At 38.3% G+C, this 14808-nt stretch overlaps 1 protein-coding gene across 3 annotated transcripts in view; it reads right to left on the bottom strand.

Annotated features, from left to right (window-relative positions):
- MAOB (monoamine oxidase B) overlaps positions 1-14808 on the bottom strand; it is a 150673-nt gene that overhangs the window by 80370 nt on the left and 55495 nt on the right. For all 3 annotated transcript variants that reach the window (XM_037057249.1, XM_037057247.1, XM_037057248.1), the window contains exons 2-3: positions 11743-11837; positions 9037-9174 (exon numbers count right to left, since the gene is read on the bottom strand). In XM_037057249.1, coding sequence (XP_036913144.1) covers positions 9037-9174; positions 11743-11837 — 233 coding nt within the window. The remainder of the gene's footprint in view (positions 1-9036; positions 9175-11742; positions 11838-14808) is intronic.

The raw sequence follows: 14808 nt of genomic DNA, 5'->3' as shown, positions 1-14808 counted from the left end.
ATAAGAAGCATAAATGGTAGCCACAAAATAGACAGGGGAGGTTAAGAATAGTATGGGAAATGGTGAAGCTGAAGAACTTATATGTACAACCCATGTACATGAACTAAGGTAGGGGAATAATGGTGGGAGGGGAGGTACAGGGTGAATGGGAATAAAGGGCAGGAAAAAATGGGACAACTGTAATAGCATGATCAATAAAATGTATTAAAAATTTTTTAAAGATTACCAGAAAAACAAACATCTAGAACATAGTTCTTGACTGCCAAGAAACCCTGCACACACAAAGACAGAAGAGTAAATACAAACTGTAGTCATCTCCCCTGACTGGAGAAACCTAAAAGAGGTACCAGTGTTCTGGGAAATAAATCCCTGTAAATCTTACATGTTAGGACAAGGGAGACAGAAGAAATCAGTCAATGTAACCTACATTTACAAGCAAGAAACCCAATGAAGGATGTTTACTAAGTGCTGCTGATTGATGTTCAACAAATTGCACTCTCACCATGCTACATTTTCATTTGTAAATGTTGTGTCTCTCTTTCTGTTAGACAAATATGGAAGCAAAGTAAAAAGGCTTATAAAACAAAATCCGACATTCACTAAAACTTTTATGTATGAATTAAGGAAATCTTCTACCCACATTATGTCAAATTATATATATTTTTGTTTCCTATTGTATTAAATGATTCATAATGCATAGTCTGTTTTCTGTCTTTTTGATACTACCACTCACAGATAATGTAAGTATGACAATGTATCAGCATTGTTATATGAATCAAACTGACCATTGCCAGTTTCTCCTGTCTCCTCAGATGGTGATTTCTACTGGCAAGGAATATGTCTACACTTCTCACTTCCACCTAGAGAGGCAACTGAGGAAGACAGACTAAAATTCAAAACATCTGCCAGCTCTTCCATGGGATTCTAGGTAGAGTGCAAGAGTAAGTCATTTTCAGCTTGTTGGAAAATGCCAGTGACTTTTTGGCCCAAAACTATGATGCTGGGAAAACAAGGATCAGGGAGATTTGAGAAAAGTCTGAAGATCAGCAACATGGTGGGAGACTAGAACCCACAAAGAAATGTGGCTAGTAAAAAATCCCCAGGAACACATAAGACTAAGAGCTTAGTAGAATTAGAACATTTAATATTCAACCCTTTTTAATTTTAATTTCTTTCTTTATTTATTTATTTTAAAATATTTTTATTTAATTATTGTTCAAGTGCAGTTTTCTGACTTTTACTTCCATCCCAGCCCACCACCCCACCCGTGATCCCCACCTCCCTCCCGTTTCCACCCCTGTTAGTTGTTGTGCATGTGTCCTTTATACTAGTTCCTGTAAATCCTTCCCCTTTTTCCCCTGAAATTCCCTCACCTCTTCCCTATGGTCGCTGTCCCCCTGTTCTCTATTTCAGTGTCATTGCTTTTATTTTGCTTGCTTGTTTTTTTTGTTGTTGTTGTTGTTTAGCCTCCTGTTAATGGTAAGATTATATGGTATTTGTCTTTCAACACCTGCCTTATTTCACTCAGCATAATGCTTTCCAGTTCCATTAATGCTGTTGCAAAAGGTAGGAGCTCCTTCTTTCTTTCTGCTGCATAGAATTCCATTGTGTATATGTACCATAATTTTTGATCCATTCATTTACTGACACCTAGGTTGCTTCCAACTCTTGGCCATTGCAAATTGTGCTGCTATGAACATTGGGGTGCATGTGTTCTTTGGGAATGGTGTTTTAGGGTTCTTACGATATAATTGCAGCAGTGGAATTACTGGGTCAAAAGGCAGGTTCATTTTTAGTTTTCTGAGAAAATTCCATACTGTTTTCCATAATGGTTGTACGAATCTGCAATTCCACCAACAGTGAACTAGGGTCCCTTTTCCCCAAAACCTCTACAACATTTGTTGTTTGTTGCTTTGTTTATGACAGCCATTCTGATCGATGGGAAGTGGTATCACATTGTGGTTTTAATTTGCATCTCTGATAGCTAGCGATGTTGAGCATCTTTTCATGTGTCTCTGGATCCTCTGTATGTCCTCCTTGGAGAAGTGTCTGTTCAAGACCTTTTTCCATTTTTTAATTGGGTTAGTTGTCTTCTCAGAGTGAAGTCATTTAAGTTCTTCATGTATTTTAAAGATTAAAACTTTGTCCGTGGTATCATTGGCAAATATATTTTCCCATACCGTTGGTTGTCTTTCTATTTGAATACTATTTTGTTTATCCATGCAGAAGCTTTTAATTTTGAGGAAATCTCATTTGTTTACTTTTTCCTTTACATTCCCTGCTCTAGGGAACATATCAGTAAAAAAGTTGCTGCGTGAAATATCTGAGATTTTCTTGCCAATGCACTCCTCTATGATTTTAATGGTGTCACAGCTTATATTTAAGTCTTTTATCCACTTTGAATTTATTTTCATGTATGGTGTAAGTTGGTGCTCGTGTTTCATTTTTTTTGCATGTAACTGTCCAATTCTCCCAACACCATTTGTTGAAGAGCCTATTTTTACTCCATTTTATGTTACTGCCCACTTTGTTGAATATGAATTGACTGTAGAGAGTTGGGTTTATTTCTGGGCTCTCTGTTCTATTCCATTCATCTATGTGCCTGTTTTTATGCCAGTACCAGGCGGTTTTGATTACAGTGGCCTTGTAATATAGTTTGATATCAGGTATTCTGATCCCTACTACTTTGTTCTTCTTTCTCAAAATTGCAGCTGCTATTCAGGGTCTTTTATGGTTCCATATAAATTTTCGAAGTGTTTGTTCTGTCTGTGAAATATGCCATTGGTACTTTAATACGTATTGCATTGACTTTGTCAATTTCTTTGGGTAATATGGCCATTTTGATTATGTTAATTCTTCCAATCCATGAACACAGTATATGTTTCCATTTGTTTGTGTCTTCCTTGATTTCTTTCTTCAGTGTTTTGTAGTTTTCTGTATACAGTTCTTTTACCTCCATAGTTAGGTTTACTCCCAGATATTTTATTTTTGTTTTTGCTATATCAAATGGGATTTTTTTCTTGATTTCTGTTTCTGCTGATTCATTGTTGGTATACAAAAATGCCTTTGATTTCTGGATATTGACTTTATATTCTGCTATTTTGCCAAATTCCTTTATTAGTTCGAGCAGTGTTTGTGTAGAGTCTATAGGATTTTCCATGTACACTATCATGTCATCTGCAAACAATGACAGTTTTGGTTCCTCCTTTTCGATTTGGATGCCTTTTATTTCCTTTTCTTGTCTGATTGCTGTGGCTAGAACTTCCAATACTATATTAAATAGAAGTGGTGAAAGTGGACAACCTTGTCTAGTTCCTGATCTTAGTGGAAAAGCTTTCAGTTTTTGCCCATTGAGTATGATGCTGGCTGTAGGTCTTTCATATATGGCCTTTATTATATTGAGGAATGCTCCCTCCATTCCCACTTTGCTGAGTGTTTTATCATAAATGGGTGTTGTACCTTATCAAAAGCTTTTTCTGTGACTATTGATATGATCATGTGCTTTTTGTCTTTGCTTTCATTTATGTGATGCATTTCATTTACTGATATGCAAATATTGAAACATCCTTGTATCCCTGGGATGAATCCCTCTTGGTCGTGTTGTATGATCTTTTTGATGTATTGTTGGATGCAGTTTGCAAATATTTTGTTGAGGATTTTAGTGTCTATGCTCATCAGCGATATTGGCCTGAAGTTTTCTTTCTTTCTTGTGTCTCTATCTGGTTTTGGAATTAGGATGATGCTGGCTTTATAAAAAGAGTTTGGGAGTTTTCCATCATTTTGGATTTTTTGGAATAGTTTGTGAAGAACAGGGGTTAGCTCTTCCTTAAATGCTTTGTAGAATTCTCCTGTGAAACCACCTGGTCCAGGGCTTTTGTGTGATGGGAGTTTTTTTATTACTGCTTTAATTTCATCTGCTATTATTGGTCTGTTCAGGTTTTCTGTCTCTTTTTCATTGAGTTTTGGAAGATTATATTCTTCTAGAAATTTGTCCATTTCACATAAGTTTTCAAATTTTTTGGCATACATTTCTTCATAGTACTTTCTTACAATCCTTTGTATTTCTGTGGTATCAGTTGTAATCTCTCCTCTTTCGTTACTGATTGTGTTTATTTGTGTCCTCTCTTTTATAATCTTGATAAGAATACTTAAAGGTTTGTCTATTTTCTTTATCTTTTCAAAAAAAAACAGCTCCTGGATTCATTGATCCTTAGAATTGTGCTTTTAGTTTCTATGTCATTTAATGCTGCTCTGATCTTTGTTATGTCCTTCCTGCTAGTTTCTCTGGGCTGTCTTTGTTGTTGTTCCTCGGGTTCTTGCAGGCACAAGGTTAGGGTGTTTGTTTGAAATGTTTCTATCTTTATTTGGTAAGCCTGTATTACTATGAACTTCCCTCTCAGGACTGCCACTGCTGTTTCCCATAAGTTTTGGGTTTTGGTGAGTCATTTTCATTTGTTTCCAAAAATGTTTTGATTTCTTCCCTAATTTCATCATTGACCCACTCGTTGTTTAATAGCATGCCACACAATCTCCATGATTTTGAGTGTTTGGGTTTTTTTCCTTTGGAGTTGGGTTCCAGTTTCAGTCCCTTGTGGTCAGAGAAAATACTTGGTATGATTTCAATTTTCTTGAATTTGTTGAGGCTTTTTTTGTGTTCTATCATGTGGTCTATCTTTGAAAATATTCCATGTGCATTTGAAAAGAACGTGTACTTAGCTTCTTTGGGATGAAGGGCCCTATATATATCAGTTAAGTACATTTCGTCTAGGGCATTGTTCAATGCCACAATATCTTTGTCGATATTTTGTTTGGAAGATCTGTCCATTTTTGACAGTGGAGTATTAAAATCCCCTAATGTAATTGCATTGCTGTAAATATTTTTCTTGAAATCCTGTAAGATTTTCTTTATATATTTCGGTGCTCCTATGTTGGGTACATATATATTTATGATGTTAATGTCTTCTTGGTGGATTCTTCCCTTGAGTATTATAAAGAGACCTTCTGGGTCACTCTTAGTGGCCCTTCTTTGAAGTCTATTTTGTCTGATATGAGTATTGCTACCCCGGCTATTTTTTCTTGTTTGTTTGCTTGGAAAATTTGTTTCCATCCTTTCACTTTTAGTCTGTGATGGTCTTTTGTCCTGAGGTGGGTCTCTTGTAGGAAGCATATGTATGGGTCATGATTTCTTATCCATTCAGCTATTCTATGTCTTTGGATTGGGGCATTTAATTCATTTACTGTTTAATGTTATTACTGATAGGTACTTATTCATTGCCATTTCTGCACCTGTGTTCTTCTCTGTCTCTCTTTACCTTCCTTAAAGCAGCCTTTTTAGCAACTCTTGCAGAGCTGGTTTGGTAGAGGCATATTCTGTTAGGCTTCTTTTGTCTTGGAAGCTCTTTACTTGGTCTTCTATTTTGATTGAGAGCCTTGCTGGGTAAAGTAGCCTTGGTTGCTGGCCTCTGGTTCTCATTACCTGGAATATTTCTTGCCATTCTCTTCTTGCTTGGAGCATTTCCATTGAGAAGTCAGTAGCTAATCTTATTCGGTCTCCCTGGTATGTTACTTCCTTTCTCTCCCTTGCTGCCTTTAAGATTCTCTCTTTATCTTGGAATTTTTCCTTTTTAATGATGATAGGTCTTGAAGTGGGCCTCTTTGGGTTCCTGTTGATTGGGACTCTCTGTGATTCCTGGATTTGTGTGACTGTTTCTCTCATCAAATTAAGGAAGTTTTTCCTCATTATTTTTTGGAATAGGTTTTCTGTTCCTTATTTTTCTTCTTCTCCTTCTGGTATTAATATTATTCGGATATTATTACATTTCATATTGTCTTGCATTTCTCTTAATCCCTCTTCATTCTTTCTGAGCCTCTTTCCCTTTTCTTGCTCTTTATGGGAGTTTTTCTCTACTTTGTCCTGCAACTCACTTATCCAATCTTCTGCTTCATCAGTCCTCCTTTTGAATCCTTCAACTGTGTTCTTCAGTTCAGAAATGGTATTCTTCATTTCCTCTTGTCCCTTGGTGATAGTTTCTATTTCCTTTTTCATGTTGATATAGTTTGCAGTGAGTTCATGCAAACTATAGTTTGCAAACTATAGCTCCCCTGTAGTTTCTAGTAGCTCATTGTGAGCTCTTTGAGCTTCCTGATAACCAGTGCTTTGAATTCAATACCTGATTGTTGACTTGCCTCTATTTCATCTAACTTTCTTTCTGAGGCTTCCTGCTTTTCTTTCACTTGGGGATTGTGTCTTTGTCTTCCAATTGTTTGTGAGACTCTTCTTGTTAGCCTCAGCTCCTTAAATTGATCTGTTCTGACTCCCTGGGTTTATGGTGTGAACTTCTGTGGTAGAATACCTGTGAAATTCAGTGGTGCAGTCTCCTTCAATTATCCTGGCATTCTCCACTTCCACCTACTCCTCTCTTTGTGATCAGTTGGAGGGGGAGGCAAACAGTTTATGGCAGCGAGAGAGTATTTTATGATATTTATAGTCACAGCCTGTAGAGAGTAGATAGACTACCCTTAGGCTATATATAGTATTAACCGTAATCTTCCACCCAACTTGCCACTTTTAAGAAAGGATCGACAAAAATAAGTCTCATGTTGTGGAGAAAAGGCTTGTTAGTTGGATCTAGAAAGCAATGAGCTTGGGAGCAGTTTGATTCTGAGGTAAAGTGAGAGTAAATGATACTAAATAGGTGTAGTGTGTGAACAAATAGAGTTAATTACTCTAGTAATAGAATTCAGGAGACTGTGATGTGGACCAAGATCTGGGAGATGTGCTGTGAAGTATTTACAGTTGTATAGAACAGCTATTATTTACAATAATATTAGAGCAACAATCATATGACAGACTGTATGTGATCTGTCTGAATGGGGGTGTAGAACTTTGTGTAGTGTACTAAAGGAACACAAGTGACGTGAAGTATAGAAAATTAGCAATACACTGTGGAAGAGAGAACAGGGGAAACCTGTAAAATGATACAATATAACCAGCCAAGGCAAAAAGCCTATAGAGAAAGAAGAGGAATAAAAAGATACTATTAAAATATAAAAGAAGTGAGAATAATGAAAAATTATAATAATTATACAAATATGCAGCAACTTTTGGCTTCTCTGCTATAGCAAGTGAAATTTTTCTCTCTGACTCTACTGTTGGGAAGCCTCTTCTTTGGGTTCAGCTCTGGTCTTTTCACAGTTTCAGGTTGTTTGCGTCGCTTGTGGGTAAAAGAAAAAAAAGGCAGGAGAATGGAGGAAAAAGCAATAAGTTTGGAAAGAAAGGAAGAAGGAATAAAACAGAAAAGAGAAAACAATTATTGAAAGATAAAACAATAATAAAATTAAAAAAGATAAAAGATTACTTTCAAAACAACATTTCTTGTTGGTTTCAAACTAGCCAAACCGGTTTTTCTGGCTGCAACAGGCTGAGGGGCAATTAGTGTGGTCTTGTCCCACACTGTGCCTCTCAGTTCTCTGGGGCTGTCGACCACAGAGTCCGCAGTTTATCTCGCCCCTTTGTCCTCAGCACCCTCTCTTCCAACTCTAGGAAACAATTCTTTCCTGGCGCCCAACCTTGCTTGGTCAGGGAGGGACGGAGCTGATAACCCGGCTCTTTCCCAAGTACCCTTTGGCAGGCCCAGGGCTCCCAAAGAGTCCAAGGGAGATGCACCAGGAGCCAGTCTGGAGCACCGGGCTCTGGGCCACGGCCCTGGGCCCTGAGCTGTGCACAGGGTGAAGCCTCTGCTGCTCCTGTCTTTGCTCTGGTCCCTGAGACTCCTCTGTACCGCCGCTGTCTCCCTACCATCTGGATCCTCCATGACCGTCGGGATTTCTGGTCCCTTATTTTCACATATGCTGGGGAACTGCTGGCTGCTTGCGCTGCTCCTCCACCAATCGGCCAGGATCGTCTCCCACGTGTACAAGAAACTGGAATCCACTCTGTCCTACTCCGTCACCATCTTGCCTCCAGAGACCAGCCAGTACTGCCCCTTGTGAGGGGAAGCCAGACTGGCTGGAGGCCTCACAGGGACCACTGCGGCACAATTGCTGGTGGCAGGAATCCCAGCACAGCCCCTAGACCTGGAGCGAGGGGGATGAAGAGTGCCTGCGTGGGGAGCCCAAGCAGACAGTGCGGCATTTTGCCCCTGCCTTCCTCGCCAGCCAGCAAAGCAGGGCGAGGGGAAGTTGGCCACAGAGACAGCACTGAGGAGATGCGGGCAGTGGGAGAGGTGTGGGGCCCCTTTGTTAATATTCAATTCTAAGTTAAAAGCTTGTGTTTCTGCAATTACCCATAACCCCCCACCCCACATTTGTCAACATTTCAGTCAAGTCTGCTGCACACAAAAGCTTGGGGTGGTCTGAGGAAAATCACAATGAAGAGGTGAATTTTAACCCAGGCTAGCATAGAGCAAAAGGAAGAAAAGAGTCAGAGGCCATGAGATGTGAATGAGCATAGGTGTCATGGAGGCAGGAACCATAAGCCACAAATGATCATGAGAATGTGAGACATAGTAAATGCACAGAAATCTTGGGAAGATCAATGGAGCTTCCCCACAAAAAGAAATGGAGTTTGTGACTTGAGCCACTGTTACATAAACCTCTAATAAGTAACTTTGGCTGTTAAATAGGACACAATGGTAAAATTTCAAAATACTACATCAGACATATAGCAAATAATTTTTATAGTGTCAAGTCTAAGGTAGCACTTCTAAAACTGTACAAAAGGTTTGTATCACATAAAACAGCCCAAGGTTTTAAATAAATTAATCACAAATGTATTTTTTCTATTAGTTTTGTTAAACTTTTTACCAAATGGACAATAATGCTGAATTACTTTCCTGAATAGGTTGAAAATTCTCAGTTAAGTTTACTTTGATAGCAGTGAAAAAATTCTCAAAGTGGTTGAAATACACTTATAAAATACATACTTTTGCATACATCCAAGGACACAAAAGTTTCTTTGAGAGAACAATCTAGAATTCATATATAGAAATACCCATAGGGTAGCCTTCAAATGCTTCAAATGCTGGCCAGTCTTACCTTTACATGGTGGATCAGATACTCTACTTCATTCACTTTGTAAGTTTCCAATCCTAGCTCTTTGGCTAATCTCAAGATATGATTCTGGGTTGGCCCAACATACGATCCTCCAAGGTCCACATATTTAACCATTTCATTCTGTTTATCCAAGGAAAAAATAAAAATAAATAGTTATTAAAATGTTATTAGTAAGCTAAAAAAGCGGGTCCTGAAATAAGTAAATTGGCATTTCATAGGTTATAGATACATCTTGTGTATCCCCAAAAAAGGAGGATTTTATTCTCAACTGCATTCATGTGATTTAACAGTTATTAAATAATTTCTTAATTTAAAGCAAAATCGATAGAACTTTGTATAGGCAAGAGACTTCTGAATCCAATCATTCACAATGTACCACAACATGGTTTGGTTTTTAGTACCTTAAGTTTATAAGCTCTGAAATGTTGGTGAATTTTCTATACTTAGTACTTGAGACTATTTTGATGCATCTAATGATAGAGAAAAAAACAAGAAAGGAAATGCTCACTTCTTATGCAGTTTGCCAATCTAGATGTTTGAAAGATAGCATCGAAGAATGTTTGGTCATAATTTAAAATTGCTTTGAAATTGCTCTTATGTTCAATAGCAACTTTTCTATACAGTTTTGAATCAGCTTCACATCCAATGACTGAGGACCAATCTCTGAACAAAAAGTTATTAGAAAAATTCTTCAACAAATGGTGTTGAGAGAACTGGACATCTACATGCAAAAAAATGAAACTCGAGCACTAACTTACACCATACACCAAAATAAATTCAAGGTGGATAAAGGACTTGAATATAAGCTGTGACACTATTAAAGTCCTAGAGGAGAACATTGTCAGGAAAATATCAGATATTTCACGCAGCAACACTTTCACTGATATGTCCCCTAGAGCAAGGGACATAAAAGAAAAAATAAACAAATGGGATCTCGTCAAAATAAAAAGCTTCTGCATGGTTAAAGAAAACAGCACTAAAATGAAAAGAGAACCAACTGTATGGGAAAACATATTTGCCAATCATACTTCAGACAATGGTTTAATCTCCAAAATATATAAAGAATTCACATGACTCCACTCTAAGAAGACAAGCAACTCAATTAAAAAGTGGGCAAAGGACTTGAACAGATACTTCTCCAAAGAGGATATACAGAGGATCCAGAGACATATGAAAATACATTCAGTATCATGAGCTTTCAGAGAGATGCAAATTAAAACCACAATGTGATACCATTTCCCATTGATTAGAATGGCCATCATAAACAAAGCAACAAACAAGTGTTGGAGAGGATGTTGAGAAAAGGGAACCCAATTTACTGTTAGTGGGATTGCAGACTGGTACAACCACTATGGAAAACAGTATGGAATTTTCTAAGAAAACTGAAAATGGAACTTCCTTTTGACCCAGCAATTCTACTGCTGGGATTAAATTCTAAGAACCCTGAAACACCAATCCAAAAGAACCTATGTACCCCAGTGTTCATATCAGCACAATTTATAATGACCAAGTGCTAGAAGCAACCTAAGTGTCCGTCAAGAAATGAATGGATCAAAAAACTATGGTACATTTACAGGATGAAATTCTACACAGCAGAAAGAAAGAAGGAGATCCTAGCCTTTGCAACAGCATGGATGGAACTGGAAAGCATTATGGTAAGTGAAATAAGCCAGGCAGTGAAAGACAAATTCCATATGATCTCACCTTTAACAGGAATCAAATTAACAAAACAAACAAACAAGCAAAATATAACCAAAGACACTGAAATTGAGAACAGGCTGACAGTAACCAGAGGGGACAGGGAAGGCAATTTCAGGGGAAAAGGGGAATGGTTTGAAGGAACAAGTATAAAGGACACATGGAAAATAACAGGGGGACTGGAAACAGAGGAGGGAAGTTTGGAAAGCTGGGATGTTTGGTTGGGTTAGGGAGAAAAGGCAGTAAACTGCACTTAAACAACAATAAAAAATAATGTTTTTTTAAGAAAAATTTCTTATGTCTGAATGTGATCATGTAAATCTGGGTACCTATTGGTCAGGAACACCAGAGAAAGCCCCTTCCTCTGTTTTTTGTTTGTTTGTTTGCTTGCTTGCTTGCTTGCTTGCTTTTTATTGTCTAGCTCTCCACCCCCAAAGGACATACATTTCACAAAAGCAAGAATATTTGTTTTATTAACAAATACATTTCGAACACCTATTCTTTGGTGCAATAATTTACTGGGCAAGTGTAAAGTATCATGAGGTAAGAAGAGAAAAGGTACAGTAGAAAGAGTTGAAAAAGACACATGGGAGGGAGGTGGGGAGCACTGGGTGGGGCAGGGCTGGGAATATAAGACAGAAAACTGTACTTGAACAATAATTAAATAAAAAAAGAAATTCAATAAACTAGTTACTATAAAAATCATAATAGCTACTTTTGTGTGGTAACAGAGGGAATTGAGATTGAGACTGAGCACAAAGGGACTCGTGGAGTGTATGGAAAAGTTCTATTTCTTTAACTAGGTGGTGGTCATTTTATCTAATAATAACTCATAAAGCTAAAAAAAAGAGACACACTGGGAGAGACTCTGTGGGAAATATTTTAGAGTAATTTTTATTCTCTTAGAAAAAGTCAAGTGAAATTCAAGGCCTCCAGCAAGAAAAAAATCAGTTTTGATTGCCTTTTTCTCCTCCGTCTTTAATATCTTACCCTAATAGTGTAAGTTCTGCCTCCTACACGGTCCCGAGCTTCCAGAACAACAACATTCAGGCCAGAATCATGCAGAAATTTGGCTGCTGCCATACCTGGGAGAAAATACAACAAGAAATCAGAATTAAAGCTTTAAATCAGAATTTAAGCTTTAAATCAGAATTAAAGTCCCTATAGGGTGGAGTCCCCCTACCCTATAGGGACTCCAGGTAAGTTCTTCAGCCAATGAGAAAATTCCATGTTGGTTCAAACATAGCCTTACTATTACATTTAACTTATTGGTGGTTAAGATTTCCCAACAGATACCAAAATTCCAAGTCAGAAAACCAATTGCTATTTGCAGAAAGAACAAAAGGGACTTTATTTTTGGTAAATATCTCAAATTTTAAAAACAACTCTGGTCAATACACCAAAATGTCTTTCTTTAAGGAATAAATTGTATGATTATACATCAACAACACAGATAAAAACACAAGGCCTCACTTAAGAGAAATGTATAAGCCCCAGAAGACCCAGGACCAAATGTAACCAATAATTTTATTTGGTTTTATTTATTTAATAATATTTTCAGGAATAAAACTGAAAAACTGGTAAGTTGCCAGGGGTAGGGGGTGAGAGGACCAAATGTAACCAATAATTTTACTTGGTTTTATTTATTTAATTTTATTTTCAGGAATAAAACTGAAAAACTGGTAAGTTGCCAGGGGTGGGGGGTGAGAGGACCTTCAACGTGAGAAGACCTAAAATTTACAGTAAAGTTTTAGAGGTTGGTGTAACGTTTCAAAACCAAGGACATATATTTTACCTGCTCATGTGTTCTAATCCCCATGCAATCCATTGCTGAAGAATTGAATGACTGCATTCATTCATCCATTTAATTATTAATGTGGTCAAAAACAATCAGTGCATACTACATACTCACCACCATATATTTAGCTTTAAAAATAGCTTTATCGATATAAATTTACATACAATAAACTTTATGCAATGACATGTGTTTGTTTGTTTAATTAACTTATTTATTTTTCAATTACAAGTATTGGTGAGTATGTGGAGAAAAGAGAACCCTCGTGCACTGTTGGAACTGCAAAAAAGTATAGCCATTAAGGAAAATAGTGAGGAGGTTTCTCAAAAAAATTAAAAATAGAACTACCATATGACCCACCAATTTCACTTCTGGGTATTTATCTAAAGAAATCCAAAACACTAATTCAGAAAGATATAGGCACTCCTCTATTCATTGCAATGTTATTTGCAATAGCCAAGATATAGAAGCAGCTCAAGTGTCCATCAGCAGATGAGTAGATAAAGATGATGTGGTACATATATACCAAATGAGGTTTTTTTTTAATTTAATCAAATCACATACACTGTTGCACTTGACTTGGCAACTCCAAGTTGAACTGCTGCCAAGTCAATTTTTTTATTTTATTTTTTTAAGATTCATTAATATTTATTTTGTTTTTTAAATATATTTTATTGACTATACCATTACAGTTGTTCTATTACCCCCCTTCATTCCCCTCCACCCACACACTCCCTCCCCCACCATTCTCCCCCCTTAGTTTATAACCACGTGTCTCAAGTTCTTTAGATTCTATATTTCCCCCACTATTCTCACCATCCCCCTATCTATTTTCTACCTACTGTCTATGCTATTTTCTGTGCCTTCTCCCCTCTTCTCCCCCTCCCACCCTCCTGTTTCTAACCCTCCATGTGTTCTTCATTTCTTTGGTTCCACTCCTGATCTAGCTGTCCTCTTGGTTTGCTTTTGTTTTAGGTGTGGTTGTTAATAACTGTGTGTTTGCTGTCCTTTCACTGTTCATAATTTTCATCTTCTTTTTCTTATATAAGTCCCTTTAGCATTTCATATAATAAGGGCTTGGTGATGATGAACTCCTTGAACTTGACCTTATCTGAGAAGCACTTTATCTGTCCTTCCATTCTAAATGAAAGTTTTGCTGGATGAAGCAATCTTGGCTGTAGGTCTTTGGATTTCATGACTTGGAATACTTCTTTCCAGCCCCTTCTTGCCTGGAAGGTCTCTTTTGAGAAATCCGCTGACAGTCTGATGGGTACTCCTTTATAGGTTTCTGTCCCCTTATCTCTTGCTGCTTCTAGGATTCTCTCCTTCATTTTAGTCTTGGCTAATGTAATTATGATGTGCCGTGGTGTGTTCCTTCTTGGGTCCAGCTTCTTTGGCACCCTCTGAGCTTCCTGGATTTCCTGGAAGTCTATGTCCTTTGCCAGACTGGGGAAGTTCTCCTTTATTATTTGTTCAAATAAGTTTTCCACTCGTGGCTGTTTCTTTCCCCCTTCTGGTACCCCTATAATCCGGATGTTGGAACGTTTAAAGGTGTCCTGGAGGTTCCTAAGCCTCTCCTCATTTTTTTTGAATTCTCATTTCTTCATTCCTTTTTGGTTGGATTTTTCCTTCTGCCTTCTGGTCCATTCCATTGATTTGAGTCCCAGTTTCCTTTCCATCGCTATTGGTTTCCTGGACATCTCCCTTCATTTCAATTAGTTTAGCCTTCATATGTTCCTCTAATTTGTGACTATAATCTAACAGTTCTGTGAGCATCCTGATAAATAGTGTCTTGAATTGTGCTTCTGAGAGGCTGGCAATTTCTCGGTCGCTTAGAGTTATTGGCTCTGGGACTTTGAGTTCTTCTTGCACCATCTTTTGCGCTGTTCGTGCCTTTTCCGTAGCAGGATCAGAGCCCTAAAGTGTTCGCTAGAACAGGACAACTCAGTCGCTGGGTTGTGATGTTGTATGTGGGGGTGGGGTCAAAGAGGGACAATGGCTTCCCATCTGCCTCCTGCTGCCGAGGCCCTGGTGGCCCCGGCACCGCAGCCACCACCATCACCAGGCCCACGCGTTTCGTTCCACTGCACGCAAGTGTGCCACTGCCGTCAGCCCTCCACCACTGGGTTCGCCCCCTGGGGCCTGTGTGGTCCGTCTCACTGTGCGCGAATGTGTGACCGCGGTCAGTCTGCCCCACACCCCGACTGGTTCCAGGCTGCCTGGGCACCTAGGTCAGGGGATGTGTCCTGCCCGACCCAGCT

The sequence above is a fragment of the Sturnira hondurensis genome, unplaced genomic scaffold (genome assembly GCF_014824575.4).
Source record: "Sturnira hondurensis isolate 20B ecotype Veracruz unplaced genomic scaffold, ASM1482457v3 Scaffold0009560, whole genome shotgun sequence".
NCBI lineage: Eukaryota > Metazoa > Chordata > Mammalia > Chiroptera > Phyllostomidae > Sturnira > Sturnira hondurensis.
The sequence above is the reverse complement of the archived record's forward strand: the minus strand, read 5'-3'. Positions and strand labels throughout refer to the sequence as shown.